The 24,296-nt window shown below is 42.8% G+C and overlaps 1 protein-coding gene across 1 annotated transcript in view; it reads right to left on the bottom strand.

The window, feature by feature from the left end:
- Positions 1-542: 542 nt before the first annotated feature.
- The window catches only part of ELL (elongation factor for RNA polymerase II), an 87,863-nt gene continuing 64,109 nt past the window's right edge, over positions 543-24,296 (bottom strand). The window contains exons 6-12 of the mRNA XM_073324699.1: positions 22,403-22,527; positions 16,899-16,995; positions 12,278-12,767; positions 7,938-8,004; positions 5,363-5,534; positions 4,093-4,137; positions 543-1,545 (exon numbers count right to left, since the gene is read on the bottom strand). Of these exons, the coding sequence (XP_073180800.1) occupies positions 1,441-1,545; positions 4,093-4,137; positions 5,363-5,534; positions 7,938-8,004; positions 12,278-12,767; positions 16,899-16,995; positions 22,403-22,527 (1,101 nt within the window). The 3' untranslated portion in view covers positions 543-1,440. The remainder of the gene's footprint in view (positions 1,546-4,092; positions 4,138-5,362; positions 5,535-7,937; positions 8,005-12,277; positions 12,768-16,898; positions 16,996-22,402; positions 22,528-24,296) is intronic.

The raw sequence follows: 24,296 nt of genomic DNA, 5'->3' as shown, positions 1-24,296 counted from the left end.
GGCCCTCTCACGCTCTCAAAGAGGATCACATTCTTCTGATGCAAGGAGGCACTACTGGGGATGAAAGAAAACCTCCGCTGTTTGGAAGATAAAGTGGAAGCGAGTCAAATCACACCAGCTGGCAGGATTAAAGGTAAAAGCCACAGACCTAAAGGGCACCTTTGTGCTTTTTGCAGAGTTCTTCATGCCTTGGCCATGTTCTAAAGTGTTCCCTTCAAGTCCAAACATCCAGAGGGAAGGGCTGGACAAAGCACAACAGTGTAAGTGACCCGCCCTGGACATGCTACCTTGCTTCTCTCCAGCAAGTTCCGGTTCCTGTTCCGAGTGTCTGACTCTCTGCTGCTGCTTCTTTGGAAATGTGCAGAAAAAGAACGCATCCCCCTCTCCCGCCCCACCAAATCCTGATTTATCCCATTCTAAGGGTCATTACAAATAGCAAAATGACTCCTCTGGGTAATTGTCCAAGGAGCATTAGTAATACTGCAGTTATAAGGCAGGGAAGGTTCTGAAACACGTGGCCTAAAAGGGAAAGGGAGGCACAGTTTTAGAAAAGTTGCTTCTTTTTATATATATAGAAAAATATACCAGAGTCTCATTAGCAATTAATAAAACTGGCTGTCTTGGTATAAAACTATAAAAGTCAGAGACAGACAGGTCTCGGCCTTCCTGCCATTGGTATGTGAAGTATAAAGCAGGCTGACGGAATTGTGCATACTGGAGAAGCCATGGCAAAGTTTACGCCGATTGTTTCCAAATGCACGAGCTGGATACGAGATTTCATATACGAACAATCCAAAAGTCTGCATCGGACAAAGCGTTCGGTGCAGGTTCCTGGGCAGTTCCCTCCTGCTGACACAGCCACCTCAAGGAGAGCACAAACAGGAGAGGACGACCAACAGGAACAAAGGACGAGAGCACTGGGAAGTTGAGTATTTCACACGATGCCATGTAGCGCAGACAGCTCGCATATGAACATTGCAGGTGCCAGAGAAGGAGGTAACTTAGCAGCATTCCAGTTCCTCGCCATCTGCAGAGCAGAATATGCAGCACAGCAAGAACTGGGCCAGCGATAACTAAACTTCATTCCAAACGTTCATCCATGAAAACGGCTGATTCTTTACCTTTGGGAGTTTTATTCACTTTAGGCAAGTCTTCCCTTACATGTCAAAAGCTGGCTTCAAATAAAGCAGATTTTCCTTTTTTTACCTTCCAACATTCAGAGAGGGTAAAACTTGAGAGGACTATGCCAGGCACTGGTTTTGCTACTTGGCTTAGATGCTGGCGTGACAGACGCTGCATCATAATCATCCCCACGTTCTTCCAACCACGAGGACGTCGTGCTTGGCTCAGAAAGGAATTTATTTTTCAGTTGTATAAAGGAAATGGTAACACCCAAGTGAATTTTTTTTGCACTGCCCAGTCCAGATATTAGTGCCAAGACTAAAACTGCTGTTGGTCATACTCTGCTATCAGTTTTTTTATATGAGCCAGTTTGTTGTGGAGGTATTCGCAGCGATTCTTTTCTTGGCTGTAATTAGGGTTTGTCTGCAAGGAAAGGAAGATACAATTACCAAAGTTAATAGTTCTCCAGTTCTATCATAACACAGACCACAGATACAGAGTGGGTCAGACAGCCCCAAAATGCAAACCACATTGATGCTTGTTAACAGTAGGCACTGAAGTTTGGTTCCTTTGCTCGATGGACAGTCACTATCCCTGAGTCACTAAAGAGCCTAATACTTTTAGCATCCAATTAAGTTTCTTCATCAGGAAGATCTTTCCTCCTCCCTTAAAAAGGCACTTGGATTTGTTGTTGCCAGGTTACAGCAAAGTGTTCTGGTCCTGGATAGTGTGGACCAGTTCTATTCCTCAACCCACCCTCAACCTAAAATTGGAAAGCTGTGCTGAGCAGGATAACTCCAGTAAAAAAAACCAAAACATCCCCTTTAAGTGGGAGACAGCTATAAGTCTCCCTTCCTTCATGAGGCTAGGGTTAGGCAAGAGCAGGTACTGCAATGTGTATTCTAGCAGGTTGTGTGTTGTAGATCTGGGAGGGTACAGGCCAGCAACTTCTACATTTCTCATGAGAGATGCTCTGGAGTGAACTTCCCCACCACTGCGGGATGGAAAGGGAAAGAGGTGCCCATTACTTTTGAGTCACTTTATTATTAAGGCTCTACTTATAAAAAGTTTGATTAGGAGACATTGCAAGAAATGGTTAATTGTTACATATTATAATAGGTTGTTATATTACCATCTACAACACACGTCATAAATGATACGTGCTTATAACATTAAGCCCTTACAAAACTATCAACAGAACCTTATAAATGCAACCAGACTTTGTTTAGATTAAGATGATGTCCCTCCCAACAGTGTAAGAACATAGGCCACAGCGTCTGTTCTGTAACTGGGGACCCCAGCCCCTGAATCAGGGCTGCTAAGTAGGGTATTGCTAGAAGGATAGCCAGATTTTGACTACACTTGAAAAGTTCTAATATGAAACTGCAAGAGACCAAATAACCAAGCTCTGCCAACTTATTGTCTAAGGCAAAGCAGCACAAAACAAAGCCTCCAGAAACCTGTGTTTTGCAGCCTGCAGTTCACCTTACACAGAAGGTATCGACAGATGTATGCATTCATATTCGTCACGTTTTTTAGTAGGGCTGTGTACAAGTTAAAAGCACTGTGTGTGTCACTAAGATCCAACCCATCCGTTCATTAACTTGTTCTGCACCTTCCCTTATCTCCTTCACTGGACACCACAGTCCAAGTGCTAGGGGCTGGGAAGACACCTCCCACGCCGAGGGCAGGACATTCACGTGTCTGGTGTCTGACATGTTCCAGATCCGCCAATGCCAAGTGCTGAGTTGTGCTGTGCAGGGTATTGAATACACCTCGACATGAGTGAGCAGAAGTGAACCACACTGTGGACGAGCACACCGCATTCAGTTACCATACCTGTCCCCATGCTGGGTACAATGTGGTGTGCAGGGCCCCACACTTATGCAGTAGCTAACAAAGGGGGATGCGAGGGGACGTGTAGACAGGCTATCAAGCAAAGGCACAACAGCTTTATCTGCAGCACGCTCAGCCCTGCCCTCCCTCCCTGCCTTGGAGCTGAACCACGGGATCCTTCTAAAAAGGGAAGTGGAGCACAGGGAAAAGTGCCCCAGAAACTCACTTCACAAGCCTACAAACTCCTCAGCAAAGGGAGGGCTTTCACAAACTGACAATCTGATAGAAGAAAAACCACAGTGCTTCCAGGTGCGCCCCATGTCGCTGCTCACTGCCAGGCTCGCTGCCTTCCTGCATTTCAACCTCACGTATCCAGACTAAAAAGAAAAGGAGGACTTGTGGCACCTTAGAGACTAACCAATTTATTTGAGCATGAGCTTTCGTGAGCTACAGCTCACTTCATCGGATGCAGACTGTCTTCTGCAGTTTCCACGGCATGCATCCGATGAAGTGAGCTGTAGCTCACGAAAGCTCATGCTCAAATAAATGGGTTAGTCTCTAAGGTGCCACACGTCCTCCTGCTCTTTTTGTGAATACAGACTAACCCGGCTGCTGCTCTGTATCCAGACTACAGCACCTCGGGGCTGGGACCATGTCTTTAACCATGTCTGAGGCACATAACATACTGCAGGTGCTACACAAAGAACAAACAGGCCAGTATCCTCAGCGGATGATTTTAATAGCCAGTGCATCTGTGTTAGTAGCCGCTGTAAACATAGTTCTATCCTCACGCATTGAGAAATGCCAGGGACACCACAAAACCAGGGGGAACCCAATAACTGTCACTCAGGCAGTGCACCTCAAAGCCTCAGAGGTACCCTTTCACGATCTGAGGCACTAATGCAGCAATGTAACTCATTCGTTCTTTTGCCAGCACTTCATTCAACACAGACGAAGTGTTGACTAACATGTCTCCCTGAAGGGCCCTGCCTCAGCCACTGAGCCCGATCTAACCAGCAGAGGGAGCCCTTTCCTTCCTGACAAATTGCAGCCAGTCATCACACAAACTCAACCCTGTCCCTGGTACGTGGAGAAAGGGATTATTTTAGTTTGTAGCGGAGAGTTTTCACTCACCTTTTTAATTTTACGATATTCCTGTAAAATTTGATCGTGGATAGTCTGAAAAAGAAAGGAAATCAAGTTCTTTGTTTCCATAAAAACAATACAACTGGAACCTACTTTAGCGAATATCACACTTTGATTATTCAAAGTTGAGTCAAGTGAGACACTGACCTCTTTCCCAGAGGGCACTGTTTATCAAACAATCACATGGAAAGAATTACTGTATATTCCGCTCTTCCTCCCCCATTTTCTTGCACCTGGAATTATTTTGATGTGTTTTAGGTCATGTTGGCCCTTTCCAAATTGAAAAGTGGCCAGTTCAGAATTTCCAGAACAGCATACAGGAGACATGCTAACTTAATGGCAAATTTTTTTTTTCAAAAATGTATATTTGTGTTCACATAAAAGAGCTGGATGTTCAATATCAGGAGGGAAAAAGCAGCCACAGTTTAGTGGAGATGTGGCAGCTACAGAGCCTGAAATATGTACAGCCGTCCAACAATTTGTTGATCCAAAACAAGGGCCTGACCCCTTCAACAGTTACTGTATGGTTTACTGAGTGGTTTCATTGGCTTCAATGACTTGCCATGGCAATGGTTATGCTGATAGCGAGTGCTGGAGGGATCGGGGAGGAGGGGAGCTACCGAGGCTACTCTGCAAGTAGCCTAACTTCACTGAGAAGTGTTGAATTATTCTGCTGTCCCCAGAAAAGCAACAGCAAAACAAAGGGTATTTCAAAGGAAGGGAAGGACATTCGAACAGTACAGTCAGTGCTCTGTAAACAGCAGTTTATTATCCTCAGTGAAACTTATTTTCTCAAGCTAATGAATAGTTAAAGCTCTTAAAGTCAGTCTGACAGGTTGAAGATCAAAGCATCAAGAGAAATAGACAACCCCACATTAGCTCACTTTCCATCTTTAATAAGCTCCCATACTGGTGAAATATCATGTTTCTGGCTAGGATGATACACTAATCGCTGCCAGCAGGATTTGGCTGGGGACACCAATGGTCTCAGTGAGGCTGCTCATTGTCAACAAGTACCACAATATGTGTTTCAACTGAAAGAACACAGGGCTGTTCAAACAGCCTGAAAAGCTGTCAGCTGTTCGTACGCTCTGCATCCATCAGTTCTGGGCTGTGTACAGTACATTTAATACAGTGTAACAGTGCCTGATATAAGTCCTCCCAAGACACCCAACAAAAAGGCCATGTGAACTACAAACCAAACACAGCTCTTACGAGCGGCACCATTAGGTTTTCAAACAGATATTCCTGCTTATACCTTATATTCTTCAGAGCCCTGCGAAAGCTGCTTCAGCTGGGAATCTAACTGGGTGAAGCGTCGAGTTATTCTCTCTATCCGGGCATGCAAGTCTCTGTACTCATTGTACTCCGCATTGAAGTCATTCTTATAACTCTGACGCTGCTCCAAAGAGGAAATGGATGCATATTTTCTGAAGGGAACAGAGTTTAAATGGCAGTTTAGAACAAATGTCTCTTTCCAAGCAGCAAGGTTACTGCAGTTCAAAGAAGCAGGTCTGGCAGGTGCCTGCCTTCCAGGACAAACAGTGTTATTTGCATTGCAACAGCACCTGGAGCCCTCAGTCAGCATTGGGCCCCCACTGGTGTGGGGACTGCACGAAAACAGAAGACAGCACTTCCCATATTAAAAAAGGGGACCTATCCCCTCTTCACCTTCTGAAAATACCTTGCATGAACTGAACATACTGAGAGTGCCCATGTATATCCAAAGGCCCATCTAGTAGGTCATTTAAAAGCCACTCAGTTTAATCAAATGCAATTAACGTGACTTGCAGCAGGGCACCTCCTAACTAGTCTGATCTAAGGGACTGCTCTCTCTCGCACCTGGTTTACTATAGGTGACACCACCAGTATCACACCTTACTCTTTGCAGCAGCGACAGTGGGGGCGGGAGTGCTGCCAGGCTAACACAGGTCTTAAGCGACTGAAGGAGAACAGAGTGAAGGACTCTGAACTAACCCTCTGTACTAAAGGGAGCCTAATTTATTAAAATGCACCGCTAAAGTGACTGAATTGACACGTATATTGTATGGGGTGTTGTGGTCGCCACATTGGTCCCAGAATGAGAGACACACAAGGTGAGCGAGGCAATATTGTGTATGAATCAACTTCTGTCAGTGAGACAAGATTTCAAGCTACACAGAGCTCCTCCTCGGGTCTGGGAAAGGTACTCCGAGTGTCACAGCTACGTACTAGCTTATTAGAGGATATGACTGTTCCCTGCGCTGCAAAGTTGTGGTTTTACTGGGCTACTGACCACCACACTGCACAGGAGAGATGACACAAAGTGATCACTCCATGCCTGAGCTATCAGTCCTCATCCTCAAAGATTTTCAAACCCTGAGCCTGGGAGCTTAACTTCATAACTTTGCTGGACACAGGCTGTGTCCTCACTAGCACTTTTGTTTGCTGCACTCAAACAGTCCTCAATTCCTGCAACAGCAGCTCAAAGAACTCAGCTGTGAACTGCCCTATACAGTCCAGTTGTCTATATACCAGTAAAACCACCATTTTGATTAGAGCATGGGAAACAGTCATACCCACCAATCTGTGACTGGCCATTTTTGCACTGCAAGCAGAATAAAAGGATGCCCTCTCCACCTCCTCATGAAGCACAAGGCTGCATGATCCCTGGGTACCCCAAAATGGATCCAATGGGGCTAGAAGAGGGCTGGCAGCATTACCTAGTCCGATTCAGGGGTATGTACCAGATCTGAGTGACATTTCACAACAGCGGAAAGTGTGGAGTTTTATTTACAAACAGATCTGGCTTTAAGCTGCCAAAAACCTCAAGTAGAAAGGATGTGAGTTACCCATAGCAACAAGTACTGCTTAATGGGAGTCAGGAGGATATGATTAAAAAAAAGTTTAAGGTGAAAAATCTGGCACCATAAGCCAAGGATTACCCTTCCTATGAGGAGTAACTCTGGTATTTTGAGCCTGCTAGTGTGCTGCTTTTCCCCACCTAATTCAAAAATCCATTAACTTCCCATCTGGAGCCATCACACAACGGTCAAATGTCACTAAAACAAAGGGAGATAGAAACTCATTATCCTCACCCCCCCACCCAGGATACCAGCAAAAATAAAATTTCATATATTCAGTCAATGACTGGACAAAGGATCTAGAGAGCCATATTTAACACTGATTGAACAAACAGGTTCCTGGCTTAAAAGTGAACTGACTGATACTACAATCATTAGCAAAATTTTGTGAAGACTAAAACATTACAGATAAATACACTTAACAGAAAACATTTTAAAAAGCAGTTTCTCACTTCCCCATCAAACCCAGAGTACAGGGTTTCCCCTTGCAACAAGATGATCTTTCAGATACACCCTAAGAATCCAGAGTACTATTGGAAAGTGATGGACTTCTGTCTAATACTGAGCAAGTTATTTCCTCTCAATGTCTCCATCTATAAAATAGGATATTGTTTACCAACCTCCAAACGGGTTGTGAGGATTAATGTGTTTCAAGGGCTTTGACAATTAGATATTGTTATTTATGGGGTAGGTGTAGCCAACCACTGCAGTGAAAACACCCTTGAACTCTGGGGTGAGGGAGAGGTGAGGGGGGAAGAGAACCTGCTGTAAAACCTAGTTGGAGTTTAAGGCCATACATTTGTGAATTTGGATTCAATACCTGGGTTTCTGGGTTTTTTAAAATAATTTTTACAGAGTTCTAACAGAAATCAGAGTTCTAACATAGAAATGAGAAAATAACAGTGATGGTTAGTTATGTCTTAGTCACTAGTTAGTTTTGATGGATACTTTGGAATTGGACCAAGGTAACGATACAATGAAGATACTTACAATAAATAATCTGGCATTTCTGAAGTTGACGTTGGTACACTAGAATTATTGCATGTTCCATTTAAACCTGCAAAAAATAAAAACCCACATTTCCATCAACCCTACATCTTACAAAAGGTATGTTAAGTTAAAGTCCAACTTCATACCTCATTTATAAAATGCATTTGCCTTGATACAAGAAGATTTGTGTTTCTAGTTTAAACTGACCAAAGGCAGAGTATCAATATGATGAGATGACTGGAACTGCCAGATTTAGCAAATATTGATCTATTTGCAAATGTGTTGAGCAGCAAAAACATCCCTTAATTTAACTAGTTTATACATATTGCTGCATGTCTCTCAGCAGGGATAACGTACTAATCCCAGCACTGGTGAACTTCAAAACAAATTAATGCAATCCAGATGGGCAGATCAGAAAGTTGAGCAGAGTATAAATTATCTTCCCTTCTATTCTATACTACATGCTTTACTGCTATTCACACTATAGATTCCTGGAGGAAGTTTTACATGTCAGAATGGGATGAAGAGAGATGTTCAACTCTGCATTTAGAGAGATTTACGATTTCATAAAGCAAACTCCTGCTGTTATTCACGCATGTCTATAGACTAGGCCATCCACACACAGAGCACACCAGAAAGCACTCTCTATTCCAGAAAGCTAGGAAAACTGGGAGTTGGGGACAGGTGGAAGTGAATTGGCAAAGGACTCAGGCTAGGTCTACACTACACAGCTTTTAGCAACATGGCTGTGACGCTACAGTGGTGTCGCTAAAAGTCGTGCGGTGTAGCCGCTGGTTGTCAGCTTTCCAGCCAACAAAACTTCCACCCCCCGTGAGCAGCGTTTGCGTTGTTGGCAGGAGAGCACGGCTGCCGACAATGCGCTGTTCACATTGGCACTTATCACAGCAAAACTTCTGTCTTTCAGGTGTGGGGGGGTTAACACCTCTGAAAGACAAAAGTTTTGTTGTTCAATTGCCAGTGTAGACATACCCTAAGAAAAACTTATGGGATTTTTAGGTGAAGAGGATGGCATCAGAACTTGGCAAGCGTAAGTTTTTATAAATAGGTCCAAGGTAGATTTGACTTCAATCTGAGCTGAATACATAACTAACTATTCCTTTTAGCTGACAAATCCGAGGAACTGTCCGACAGTGAGGTGTCAGAGGTGGTTTTGGAACAAATTAATAAATTAAACAGTAATAAGTCACCAGGACCAGATAATATTCACCCAAGAGTTGTGAAGGAACTCAAAAGTGAAATTGCAGAACTATTAGCTATGGTACGTAACCTACCACTTAAATCCGTCTCTGTATCAGGTAAGTGTAGGGTAGCCAATATAACACCTATTTGTAAAGAAGGCTCCAGGCTTACAGGCTGCCAATATGCTTAATTTCAGTACCAGGCAAATTGGTTGAAACTATAGTAAAGAGCAGAACCATCAGACACACAGACAAACACAACTTGTTGTGGAAGAGTAAGCACAGCTTTTGTAAAGGGAAATCAGGCCTCACCAATCTATTAGAATTCTCTGAGGGAGTCAACAAGCACGTGGACAAGGGCAATCCAGTTGAAACAATGTACTTGGACTTTCACAATGCCTTTGACAAGGTTCCTCAGCAAAGGCTCTTAAGCAAACCAAGCAGTCATGGGATAAGTTATCCTCTCATGGATCAGTAACTGGTCACTCAAAACTGCCCTCTTCTATTCATTCCTTCTGAAGCATCTGGCCAGCCACTGGCATGCAGTATGGCTACGTTCTTATGACCATTTCAGGGGAGGATACCTCATAAGCAGTGGGAAATTAATTTGAAAGGTGAGTAGTGCGCAATGCCCTGATAGGCCCTACTAGGAAGTCAGTTGCAGTCAGAGGAAGAAGCAAGTTGCAGAGGCAAATGGGGGTGGCTTCAAAGCCATAGAACTGAGGGTGTACTCATCCTATTTTGGAGAAGTACGATGTGCTTCAAAATCTTCCTTCAAAGCAAATGAGTCAGCAAAGCAAGTAGAATCTTGACTATATATTGGTCTTGTAATACAGAAATGAGTTACATAGGAATGGTAGCATATTGCCCAAGCCCCACATTTATAGCATCAGCTAGAACTACTTTGGTGTTTTCATCCTCCCTAAAATTCCTCTGGAGTAGTTACCCCAAAGCTACCTCTGAAGTAATAAATCCCGTCCTAGGATGAGCTGTCCCATACATTCCTATTGGAGGTTGTACCAAGACTTCCCTAAGAAGAAGGAAAGCCTACGAGGAACAAGAAGTGGGCATAAGGACTATCAGCATGAGTACAGCAATCTTGATTTCTGATGGTGAGCGGAGACAGTCCTCCCCACCAAATTACTTACCTACCTGAGTACGAGTTAGGGAAGTGAAGGACTATTTGGGACAAGGGTAAGAAGGAAAGCCGAGATGAGAGAAAAATAAATCAACAAAGGTTCATTTTGCCCTTGAGTGCCACCTACTGTCTAATTCAAGAGACCCCGATGTGGTCATCTCCAGCTAAAACAGAACTAGTAATAGTCTGCAAGGACAAACTCAACTTCTATACGAGGCACCTGGGAGATGTGGAGGTGAACCTAGCTGGATTTACCCAACCAGTTACAATGCTGAATCCCAGCATCACCTGCTACATTTTGTTTATAGTTACTTCTAATCTCCAATCATTTGGAGCACTGCTAGGAATTGCGGAAAATAAGTTACTTTATAAATGTATAGATGTGATACGTGTGGGACAAGTGAAGAAACACCCAAGCTCAGTTCCCATTAATACAGCAACAAGTCAGAACTGCAAAACTGCTGTTTTACCACTTTTCTGCCTTACTTTCTAATCTGGGATTTTTAAAGTGTCAGTAGCTCACTAAGAAAAGAAAAAGAAAAAGAATTGTAATATTTTGCTACTGAACAAGAAGTGTGTCAGGGAAATAGCATGTATATTCTGCCTGACTTACGCCAAAATCAAGATGACAGTCACACAGACAAGAGCAACAGGAAGAGAAGAAATTCACAGAAAAGTGAGTATTTGGCACATAGTAAATAAGATCAAAATAGTAAAATGAAGGTTTGATGTATTAATGGAAAGCATCCCAAAGTACCAAAACCTACCCCATTTATAATGGTCAAAACAGCCTACACAAGAGCAGTTAAAATCACTGGTCAGCAATCAGATCCTGTGTACATGAACTGCTTTGGCTGGTATGGAAAATCACAAGGGTCAATATCTTCTCTATTGAGCTCACCCTATATTGACCTGGACGTTCATTCTTTAAAACAAGTGTGTACCTTTATCAAAAACAATTCATTCTATTTTTTACTTGTATTTGGGCTTTAACAGAATGTATCTCCTATAAAAGATAAACTCTACTCAAAAGAAAGGAATGTATATGCATTCTCATGCATCAAAGGTGGAGACGGATTTAGTGTGGTTAAAAATGGAGATTAGTTAAAAGTAATGGGGTAAAATTAAGGAAAAAGGCTGGATGTAAAGTACAATTTAGTGACAGATCTATGAGCCTTGAACTGCTATTCCCAAAGGCTGCAGCAGGAGCAATATTGCTTGAGACATTATAAATTAGACTTGCCAAGCAGTAGCAAACAGGAAACATGACTGCACAAGCAGGTGAATGGACTAGATTAGCCAACAGAGCTTTTCCCATGTAATTTCTGTGAATCTACGCAGTAAGTCATCTCTGAAACACTGTATTGGGGTTGTTTTTGCCATTCGTCCTTTTTAACACTTGAGATGTTGGTAGCTTTGTTGATCCTTGAGAAAATTAAATCAAGTAAACAAAATACAATAATGAACCTTATTAGCTTGAAAGCTTATACTGTCTGAGTCCGAAGAACAACAGGTATCACGTTAAGTTTATCTACAGCTTCTGTTGTATCCAACATTAAAAGCCTTTGATGTGACTAGATTTTCTATTATGGAGTTAAAATCAACACAGTGACCAACAATATGAAAATGCAGATCCGCTGGGAAACAGAGTGGCAGCTATAAGTAATCAGTGACAAACTGGTATTCAGACCAGAATGACTATCCATGTACTAATACAAGGCTTTTAATTTAATGAGGAGAAACTTGACACAATCAGAAGTAGATTCCAAAACAGTATAAAATAAAAAGTTAAACAGGAAAAACTTGATATACTCTGCACAGAAAGACCATACGTTGATCTAGGTAGAGCTAATGAGTGTTTCGCTAGCAGAGCGTCTCTGGCCTTGGATCTATAGGCAGGATACTTTGGTATGATGGGTTTAGAACAGAAACAATCTATACCAATATTTTCCATGCAGCCACTTGTTCATACAGGCAGGCAAAGTGTTTCAGAATTTACATACCTGTGACACCCTTGGGGGTATTAATTTTTAAGCCACCTTTCTTGATTAGTTCACAGTCCTGCTTCTCCTCTTTGCATTTTTCTTCACTTTTCTCTTTTCTCTCTTTTTCTTTGTGCTTTTTGGATTTTTTCTTTGTTTTCACATACAGTGAGCTACAGTTGTGTTTGCTTGTTTGGGGACAGTCTGTTGACAAAGGATTAGTCAATTTGTCAGTTGCCTCTGGGTTCTCACAGTCTCTGCCATTGTGACTTAGGTCACTGCTGACATCGGAAAGGGGGTCATGAGGCCTTGGAAGCTCCAGAACTGGTAAGTGAGAGCCGGAGCTGACAGAATCGGCCACAGCCGACTGCACCACGGGAGCAGGTGCATCTTTTCCGTTCGAGGAGTTCAGTTTCCCATTGAAAGTGGGCTGAGTTCTATGGGCCAAGTGAGATATCCTAGGCTTTTTGTTGGCTAGTGGATCAATGAATTCCAGAGGCTGGGATCGTTTCTGAGGACAAAGAAAAACATTCTTTTAAAAGACTAATAAGACAGTGATTTCAAACGAGTCATTTGCTTTAAATACTCTGCTTCACCAGTAGGTGGCACTGCTGTATCAATAAGCAAACAAAAGTCACTAAAAAATAAATGCAATAAAATAAAGTACTTTGACCAGCGGCCCAATGCAGAAAAGGTTTTGTTCAACAAACTTTCTTGTTCTGTATATGGTGGGGGGAGGGAAACAGATGCAGTCATATTATAACTTTCCATTCCATTAGTATCTCAGGAGGATACTAAACAGTAGCTACTAAAGTTAGACATTTCTAATATCAGCAGGTCCAGATAACTTGCATCCAAGAGTTTTCAAAGAGCTGGCTACACCATTAAAGTTGATTTTCAATAAGCACTGGAACCCTGGAGAAGTTCCAGAAACCTAGAAGAAAGCTAATGTTGTGGCAATATTTAAAAAGGGTAAAGAGGATGACCCAGGTAATCTTAGGCCTGTCGGTAACATATAGGACTCAATTAAAGAATAAAAGGAGGGTAATTAATTAACGCAGTCAATATGGGTTAATGGAAAATAGTTCCTATGTAATGCAATATCTTTCTGATGAAATTACAAATTTGGTTGATAAAGGTGATAGTGTTGATGAGACTTCTGTAAGGTGTTTGAATTGGAACTGCATGACATTTTGATTAATAACCACAACAATATAAAATTAATGCAACACACATTAAGTGGATTAAAAGATGGCTAACAGATGGGTCTCAAAATGTAACTGTAAACCAGGAATCTTCTAGCAGCTGTGTCTTAGTGGGTTACCACAAGGATCAGTTCTTGGCTTGATGCTATTTAACATTTTTATTAATGACCTGGAAGAAAACATAAGATCACTGAAAGTTTACAGATGACAAAAAACGGGGTGGTGGGGATGGTCACTGAAACAAAGTGATATGGATTGCTCGGTAACCTGGGTGCAAGCAAACAATATGCTTTTTAACACAGCTAAATGTAAATGTATGCATCTAGGAACAAAGAATATAGGCCATAGTTACACAATGGGGGAACTCTATCCTGGGAAGCAATGACTGAAAAAGAGTTAGGGGTCATTGTGGATAATTGGCTGAACATGAGCTCCCGGTGAGGTGCTGTGGCCAAAAGGGCTAATGCTATCCTTGGATGCATAAATAGGGGAATCTTGAGTAGGAACCGACACTGCTGGAATCCTGTGTCCAGTTCTGGTGGCCACAATCCAAGAAGGATGTAGATGAATTGGAGAGAGCTCAGAGAACAGTCACGAGAATGATTACAGGATTAGAAAACACACCTTGTGATAGACATAAGGAGCTCCATCTATTTAACTTAACACAAAAGTTAAGGGATGACTTGATTACAGTCTACAAGTCACTGCATGCAGAACAAACATTTAATATTGGGCTCCTCAATCTAGCAAAGACAGGTCTGACATGATCCAGTGGCTGGAAGTTGAAGCGAGAGAAATTCAGACTGGAAATAAGGCACACATTTTTTTTTATTTTTTTTTATTTTTTTAACAGTGAGAGTAATTAACCACTGGAACAATTTACCCAGGGGATGCTCCATCACTGGCAATGTTTAAATCAAGATTGGAGGTTTCTTTAAAAGATCTGCTCTTGGAATTATTTTGGAGCAGGTCTCTGGCCTGTGTTATCCAGGAGGTCAGACAAGATGATCACAATGGAACCTTCTAGCCTTAGAACCTATGAATCCAATGCAAATCCACCAAGTTGTCTCACCGGAGACCCCAGATAGGACGCAAGTATAAACTGCCAGGCCTCAATCCAATACAGGAGAAACCTAATTCTGCTACCCAAGCAGCTAATTCTCTCAGAGACCCTAACAGTAACTGCACAGCCAGACAAAAAGGAGCGCAAGTGCCAAATAGGACTAGAAGGCCCTTGTGCGGAGAGGCTGTATGGGTAAGTGGACAGAGAAAGCTGTAAGAGGTCAGGTTCTAAAAAGTAATTACTGGTACTACTCTGCTCTCTTCGTCTCCTGTAGAAGCCCAAAACCCAATCCCTGTCAGTCTCTTTCTAACTTTTTTGTTTCAAATTTCACCCAGTGGAAGCAAAGCTACCCCTATGCAAGGTGTAATGGAAGAACACTGACAAAGCAGAGGGCTGCAATCTCTTTTGTCTGGAGAGCTTTTTGAATAAGTATTTGCCAAAGATGCTGCTTTTGCAAAACACCTACACAGGATAATGGCAAAGGAGGAAGCATATTCAATGGTCAGAGCTCCAAGAGTCAGGATTTCTTGACACTACTCCAGACTGATACTGACTTACTCTGTGGCCTTTGGTTAGTTACTTGAACTTTGTGCCTCAGTCTCTTCCCCTATAAAATAGGAATAATGTCCTTTCCCACCTCACAGGGATTCAAGGCTGAATGTTTGTAAAGAGCTGTGAGTTCACAGCACAAAAGATGCTAGAGAAATGCTGAAACTCACCATATGTAGAGAGGGATGATCTTAACCACTACTGACATATGGAAAACTCCTGGCAGGCTGGAAGTGAAGAGAAGGCAGGAATTTTCCACTTGCCTTTTCAGACCTATGGGGATAGAGTTCTGAAGATAATGCTTTGAGAAAATACTTTTCAGTGATAAATCCACTGCTGATGGATGAGGGTAACTAACCACATCTGCATCTTAAATCAGATGGTTCTTGGGGGTTACAGGTTAGCTGAGGAGGAGTTACACTGTGAAAGAACCTTTCTTCAGTCAATGTACAAAAAGCTTAGCTTGGAGCCAGAAGCTATGGCTGCCAGCCCTAATCCAGTTTCAGAGGCAGCCAAATTATCTTGGATAGCCTTCAGTACCACAGCATACATTTGCCTTGCTGAAAAAGGCTGCACAGAGTCTGAGGCAGGATTATTTAGCACCCACTGGAATACTGAGGATAGTTTTGACTGTGTTTCTTTTGGATATTTAATGATTGTCCTTACTCACTCAGACAGGATTGTTGTGTTTGCAAGGGGAATTTTTGTTCCCTCAAAGCGCATTTGGAATCTCAGCTCCTTTGATGGAAATCATCCGATTAGCTTTCTTCTTCCAGTTAATTCCCTGCGTTTGCCAACTCAAGAAGGCCCAAGAATGCTTGGTGACAGGAAGTCCTGCTTTCCAGACTAGTTACAATCAGGAGGGATGTGGAGAGGAAATGCACTCTGCCAAGGGTTTATGGGGCAACCACATCACTTCCTCAATGCCTCCTGGTGGCTTTTCAATACTGTTACTTCCTCTTTGCTACAAGGTGCAGGGCTGTGCAGATAGAGGGAGCGATGCAGAAGACTACAAGCAACCCCCAATAAGTGTGCCCCACGCATTCTGGTGCCTGCAGATCCTGACAGATGAAAACAAACCAAATAAAGAATGGCCAATTTTTACTCACCTTAAACTAAGGCCAGTATTATTGCTAACACCACCACCTTGATTTTCTTGGATGAAACATACTAGATAAATACTCAGATTTTAGAAAAAGTTCTGCTTGAGAATGAGGTGTACAGCAAGCACAGTGAAAGTCCCAGAGTGCGCTGCAGCAGTCTCCACATGGGATGTTACTGAGCAGCAAGCTGGTGCACTATAGAGTCACACCTTGACTTGCCACGTAGTACCCTGCATGTAGACAAGCTCTTAGTTATGCTTGGGAGCTGGTTGTTACTGGCTGGCTCTAAATTATTGGTAATGGGTCAAATTTTCAAAAAAGTGTTTAAGTTCCAGAGGAGCAGAAGTGCCACAGGATTTCAATAGTTTAAAGAGTAAAATTTTCCAAAGCATTTAAGAGGTGAGGTTAAGCAAACTTAGACTGCTAAACCCCACACAGACAGCACAGCATCGCATCTTGGGAGGGGAAATGGATTCATGTGGCACTCACAATAATGCTCTACCTTTGTGCAAAGTTTTATAATCGGTTAATCTTCACCACCCTTGTGCAGTAACTATGTCCAGTTTTACAGATGGGCAAGCAGAGGTTAAACCACCTCCCCAAGGCCTGACACTGAGCCAGTCGTTGGGTTTAGACTGTGGTGGCTCCAGACTCTGAGCCCTGTGCTAACCACCGGACACCAAGCTACCCCACATACTAGCCCCAGCAGTTCACCCACCTACCTGAGGAGGGGAAGCGGAGTTCACATTGTCTTTTGGCGGACTCAAGGAAGGAGCGTCTCCCACAAAACTGCTAGTATTCTGGGGCTGACAGAGCTTCCTGAAAAACAGAATGTATGGTGGTTCAGACCCTGTACCTGAGGGACCCAAAAACCCATCAGGTGGCATTGAAGACTTTCCTTTAGCATGAGAGGATCATCTGGAAGTTATTCAGTAAATCTGCACCCATAGTAAAGCTAATGTTTGATATTCCCATGCAATTGGCCTGGAGGTCTAGCGGCAAAAGTAGTTGCAAGCTCTAAGGGCCAGTGGGGACTTTAACATTCCAACGCCGACAAATTTCATAAGCAGCAATAGGTGGTGTGGGAGAAAGCCCTCCTTACCTCAGGCACAGCGACTACACTGCCCCCAGAAAGGGGCAAGGGTGATTCCCAGAAGAGTCAAACCTCTTCGAAAGGAAACAAAGTTCGAGACGTACAAAACTTTGCCCAGTAAAACACTGAGGGCATCAAAATATTGACAGAATCTCCCTCTTTCCCCACCATCTGCGCATTCATCACGAGTAGAACAGGCCCATGCAGTGCTTCCAAGGGTTGAGTCAACAGAGCAGTGAGAACCCCTGCCTGAGAGGCTGGGGTCAGCATTGTCTGATGGGGAGGTAGCTTATTTTTTTTACACCCTTACCCTTCGGCCTGTTTTCCCTGATACCTAACCCTAAATATTGCTACTGTAGAAATTCATTCTACTCTAACAAAATTATTCTTGAGGCATGTCAGATAAAACATTTATATTAAAACTAAAAAGCCAAGTGACTGTACTGGATGGCTTCAGTGTGTTCTAGCCCATGCCTGACGGATGCCCTTTAGTAATCAGAATTCATTTAGATTCTCACTGACTTTTCAGTCTCGTAGGGTTATGGTCTTACAAAAAAATAAATCAATGCAGAGACATTCTTACCGGGTCCCTGCTTTGAAGGTAAGTTCAAATGTTAAATGGAGTAAATCTCTCTCCATTAGGAGAACATTTTAGTCCACAGAGGGTGGGACAATTATCCCTTAAAAGTGAGCCACTGGGGTGTTTAAAGGGGAGAAGTGGAATCTGTGACAAGAGCCTCATTGGTCTGTTATGCATTAGGCAAATTTAAGGCTCCATAATAAATACTCTTTAAACTTGCACCTCCCAGATGATTGCTCCAAGTGGTGCACTTACAGTATTGTCTCAGATAAAATGATAACCTCTTCCATCAAAACAAGATACAGTTCATTTTCATTGCTAAATCCATCCACCTTCTTTTAAGTATCAATCTAATTTTTCTATGCAGTTCCATAGCACCCAGAGCAAGTTTCAGAGAACATTAACTTTGCCCTGAGACTTTTCCAGCATGATCCAGAGAACCCATGTCTTAAATCACTCAGGAAATAAATGCCTTCTACTGAATCAGGTTGCATCCGTAAAGAAGTTAACTCTGAAGAGGATTTAGAAAAATAAAAAGGTTTCACTGTAGCAGTTCTACAACCCACATAGATCTTGGTTACTTAACATGGGTAAATTCTACCAGAGGAACTTGTTTCTTTCTCTAACCTGAAGCTCTGATTATACTTCAGCAGCTAATTTCCATGTTTAAATCCACATTCTCTTAATTAAGAGATTTAAACTAAATGAAGTGACAAAATAAACCAAACCACCATGCCTCAATGACAGGTTTTAGAGTAGCAGCCGTGTTAGTCTGTATTCGCAAAAAGAACAGGAGGACTTGTGGCACCTTAGAGACTAACCAATTTATTGGAGCAGAAGCTTTTGTGAGCTACAGCTCACTTCATCGGATGCATTCAGTGGAAAAAATACCTCAGTGGTAACGGTCACCTCAAGAAACATGTTTGAGTGGATAGTTATTTATTTGTATGCCTATGAAGGGAACTAGTGGCAATGCACAGAGATTACAATTAACTAACTTTAAGTCAGTTTCTCATTGACTAGCCTCAAGTGGGGGGAGGGATAGCTCAGGAGTTTGCACATTGGCTTGCTAAACCCAGGGTTGAGAGTTCAATCCTTGAGGGGGCCATTTAGGGATCTGGGGCAAAAACTGGGGATTGGTCCTGCTTTGAGCAGGGGGTTGGACTAGATACCCGCTGAGGTCCCTTCCCACCCTGAGATTCTAGGACTCTATGAAGTACGACAACTGGGCCTCCTAAACTAGTCAACAAAAGCAATCCCAGGCCACCTCTCTTTACAGGCCACCTCTCTTTACTGAAGTGAAAGGTGTCCAAAAGGGATAAAGCCACTGAATCCAATGAAGTTTAAGTTGCTAACACCCAGGCCTGGTCTACGGGTAAAACTTAGGCTGAAATAGTTACACGCTCGGGGCCAGGGGTGTGATGAATTCGCACCGTAGCTGTGCCAGCCTAACCCGGTGTAGGCACAGTTAGGTGGGCAGAAGAACGCTTCCAATTGACCTAGCTACCATTGCTTGGGGATGTGGCGTTCCTATAGTGACAGACGGACCCCTTCCATTGCTGTAGCCTGCATCTAGACTACTGCTTACTGCAGCACAGCGGTCCTGCCATTGCTATGCCGCGCTAGTGCCCAGAGCGGAGACATGGTCTCCAAAGACTAAGCTACAACACAGTGGGAAGGCTGGAAAAAGGAAGCAACACTGGAAAAGGTGAATGAATCCAACATTAATCTGGTTAAAAACAGTTTAAAAATGTCTAAAGCTGGGTTATTAAAGCAACTCCTAATCCATCCCAAGCGTTTAGCTCCTTGTTTTTATGCTCACTAGAGTGCCGTCAAAGGATATTTAACAATTGGACAGAACTAAGCAGCAACTGAGGCTACCATGTAAAGCCCTGCATCTGGTGTCTGGGCTCTCTGAGAGTGTTTTTCTACCAGCTTCAACTCTACATGGTTTTTCCATTTTGTAGTCTCATTACCTGCATTGGCTGAGCGGGTCTTTGTTTGTACAGTTGAATACATCCTTTCCAGGGTCTATTTTTAGCTCTCTGCATAACTGACTGCCACAATTCGAGAAAAGCAGTAAACACTTCTCTGCTAGGAAGAATCAACCTTTTTTTTTTTTAAAGCCATACAGACTCTAAGGATAATTGTAATTTTCCATTTAACTATAATTCAGCATGAAGGATGTTTAAATTGGTTACAACACACCAGTTTGAGTATTCCTAAGTATGCCAAAGAGCATTCAGTGTTACAGATTTTGTTGGTTTAAAAAGTCCCATCTTCAGGCCAACTGTGCTTTCAAACCATGGAAACGGTTCAAACCAAAAAGCTGTATTTTATATTAACCAAAAATCACAACAGAAATAAGCCTCAAAACAAGTCCAAATCAAGCCTCTACCTGCACAACAAACAGTACAGACTGGGGAAAACGTGCAGAAACCAGAAGTGGGACTATAAACCTGTAGAACAGAGTAGAATCCCCTAAGAGAGATCTGCACGGCTTGCTGTAATTTAAGGAGTATAGCTGCAAAGTACAGGTAGGATGAGAATCTCTCTGTGTACTCCCAGATGGAGGGAGACTTTCAATCCTAGGGACAAGTACCTGATGAAGTGGACAGATTCTAACAGTCTGCTTACTGCCCTCCTGCAGCAATAAACAAGTTTTCACTCTTTCTGCCTGCCAAAGAGAGGTTCTAATCCCACAGGCTTTGATGAGGCAAAACTCAAAGGCTTGAAAAAACAGCTAGAAACAGAGAAGCCATCCTAGCTGCCTCTATGAGGGGCTGCTAGTAAATAGGGATATGTACAAGGTAAGAGGCTTCTGTCCAGATGGACTCCTGGGCAGTGAAGGCTAGGTAAATGGGCAGAGGGGTGATGGCTGCCATACGCAGAGCTACATTGCCTTGTTTGCTTTAATCTCCATCCACATGAGGTTTAACATGATTGATCCTAAGTCACAGTTAACCCTGGGGTGACCCTAGGTTACCTGGCACAAACTTGTAGCAGAGCAGACACACAATTGAGAGACTTGTGTTTGGACACAAAGTGTGTTAAATTGTGCTAGATGGAACAATCTATGTTAAACATGACCAAAACCTGCTCACACAGATACAGCTCAAGAGAATTAAAATAGAAGTTGCCATAAAAAGACAGAGCCACTAACGGCAGGGGAACATCCAGAAGAGCAGGGAAAGCAGTAGCCGAGAAGCATGCCAAGGGCAGAAGGGGGAAGTCACATCATTGGATAACCTGTCCTCAGGAGAAGGGACTAACAGAAGTCTGTGCACAGAGGACAACAAGGCAACAAAGTGACATGTAAGGGGAGAGGCAGAGAAGGAGAGGGGAGATTAAATGAAGAGCCAGATTTGATGGAGAACCACCTGCCCTCACTAACTAAATTCTGTTAGAGTTCTAAACAATCATTAACTTCCCATCTAAGGAATGGCCTTTTCTTTCCTCCCATATTTTTCCGTGGCTTGTGTCTCCATTGGTTAAGAACACAGTGACATGCACCTTGTGAAATTCCTAAGTTTAATAGAGGGACTGCTGTGGCAGAGCTCCAACTGTGTCCCATAGGTGCCGCACTTCCAGGAAGATTATGCTTGCCTCAGAGGCTCACTGCGACCCTCCATGGAACCCTTCTCTCTCTAGGGCCAGGATACAGTCTACTGAGCCCTTTTCATCATAAGCCAGCAAGGAGGTTGGTGAGAGAACTCCCACAGTCTCTGTTGCTCCTATGGGCTTATTCAAGAACAGTTTAGCCTCCTGTCCTGACAGGGGCTTATATTCCCCTCCCAGGAGGTGTTTCTGTAGTACCGGGTGGGGGGGAACCCGGACCCACCCTCTACTCACCAGATTCCAGCCCAGGGACCCTAACGGCAGCAGCTGTTGGCAGCCAACCTTTCACTGCCAGAGTTGCTACAGTTCCCTGGGCCACTTCCCCACAGCTCTCCCGCTTCTCTCTCTCAACACCTTCTTCACCCTTACCTTAGGGCTCCCTTTCCAGTGGCTTGAGAGTGTCTTCATTATCCAGCCCTTCAGCCACACTTCCTCTCCTCTGGCTCCCCTCAGCCTGACCAGAGTGAGCCCTTTTACAGTATCAGAGATGTCTTAGAGTCAGGTGTTCTCATTAGCCTAACAGCTTCAACTGACTCTTTGCAGGCTAACTGGAGTCAGGTGTCCACTCTAGCCTGGAGCAGCCCCTGCTCTGGTCAGTCAGGGAACAGAAAACTGCTTCTCCAGCAGCCAGTATGTCTACCTTCTACTACTCTGCTGTACCCAACTGGCCTGGGTCTATCACACTGCATACAGTTTTGATGCACATTCCTGAGCACATTCACCAGCCAAATTTAGCAGCAGACTAAATAGGCTGCATGTTAGAATCAAATACGACTCTATGGACCAGATCTTCTGCCTGATGTAGTTCTATTGACTTCACTGAGCTACCCTGATTTACACCAGCTGATCTGGCTCGCTATTTATAGGCCCAGGTTAGTAGATTAGTAAGAGATCCAGCTAGCAGATGACATCACAAAAAAGTGTGGAACAATTACCGAACAAGTATCCTCTTCAGTAACTGCTGATCTCCTTCCGAGTAGCCAGGCCAATCTTTCTGTACATCTTTGTACATACCATCTTTCAATGTAAAAGTGCTGTCCTTGGCACTCAGATTTGCCACCTGAAATAGAAAAGTAATTTGTGAAAAGCCATTAGAGTCTGGCTTTCACAAATTTTTATAAAAAAATTCAAAAAATCTGGATGAAAAGCTGCAACAGATTTAGTGAACCGGTTATAGTCACAGGTGTCAATAAGCACCAGGATTAATATTTGCTTCCAATTTATTTATCCAACTGTGTCTTCTCTTTTGTGTACAGTGGCAGCACAATATTACTAGCACCTAGGAGCCCCAGCAAATGTTAATTTATTACGTACATATCAAATTATACTGAGATGCAAGTATCAAAAATTAAGGAGACTACAAATGGCCATTCAATACGGACACAAAATAATCTGGGGCTGCTCCAACATGAGTTAAGGGAAACATCTGGAAATAGGCAGACAATTTATCAAGGCTGTCCAACACCTAAGATGAAGCTGCATATCAACGGATATACAAACTGTTATGGTGACAGCTTTGTTCACAGCTGCCTGTAGACAAAGTTTCCCACTGTAGAGAGGAGTAATCAAAAATAGAAAAGATGTAATAGTCTGGAAGGGCAGGAGAAAGAATGCTTCCCTAGATACTTCAGGGTCCGCACAATGTGGTTTTATGGCATACACTTCTAGTTAAAGTGACCTGCTTAGTTTCATGGGAAAAGAAGAAGTGGTTATGTTGACAGCTACTACGAGGAGAGAAAGCAAAACCTACCATTAATAACTTGTACTCCAGAGCTCAACAAAATAATCACCTCACCCAATAATCATATTCTGTAATTAATATAGCACATGACCTTGGGAAGCTTTTTGCATTTTGACAGAACCTACCACAGAGATTTCCTATACACAGAGACCATTCAAGGCCTAATGGGGAACTCTGTTGGAGCCAACAGAAACATGTCAGCATGGAAACAACTTAGGTTTCCCCACTGTAATTCATCTTTCAACAGTTAGATGGAAATTTTAACTCTCAGCTGCAATTACCTTCTCATCTGAAAAATGCAAGGTTCATACACATTTATTAGTGACTCTTACACATCCAGGGATCATGCCTTTGTAAATACTCTAAATGTCTCTACAGCCTGTCAAAGGCCTGCAAAGCACCTTCCGAAGCAACAGTCAAGGATCACAGTTCACTTATGGGATGAAGTACTAAGCTTACTTTTACAGAAAGGGAAACTGAGGTACAGATGTTAAGTACTTGTGCAATGTCATGTTTACAAATAGGCAAAGAGAGGAAGGAAGTTTCGAATTCCATAGGTTCTTAGTTCCCTGCTCTAAAATAGGCTGCACTTTAAATTTGGATATGTTCAAAACTATCAGTTTGAGATAAAACATGTTTTCTAGGGTTTACCTAGTTCTGTAGAAGCAGTTACATTTTAGTTTGTCTTTATGGATTGTAAATCTTGACAGCACACTGAATGAAATGCGCTATTAGATTATCCTCACAAAACGATAAATTATCCCCATAAAAAACAAAGTGAAGGAGCAGAAAACATGACAGCTAACAAGAAACACTATGTGACAATCTCATGTACAAAGTTCTAGTCAAGGACCAAACATTGCATGTTTTGCAGATGAGAGATAAACATACAATCGTCAGTTTATATGACAAATACTTCGTTTTTCTTTTCAGTTTTATCAATGTTCCAAAATCCTGAGCCAACCAAAAGATGAATTACAATGGATGTTACATTTAAAATCCCACGGTAATGGCCGATATGGAGAAAAAAAAAGGGAAACAAAAAGCCAGTTTCTGCTTCAGAAACTCCCCAAAAATATCTTCTACCA

The sequence above is a fragment of the Lepidochelys kempii genome, chromosome 25 (assembly GCF_965140285.1).
Source record: "Lepidochelys kempii isolate rLepKem1 chromosome 25, rLepKem1.hap1, whole genome shotgun sequence".
Taxonomy (NCBI): domain Eukaryota; kingdom Metazoa; phylum Chordata; order Testudines; family Cheloniidae; genus Lepidochelys; species Lepidochelys kempii.
This window is presented reverse-complemented; position numbering and strand designations above follow the sequence as displayed.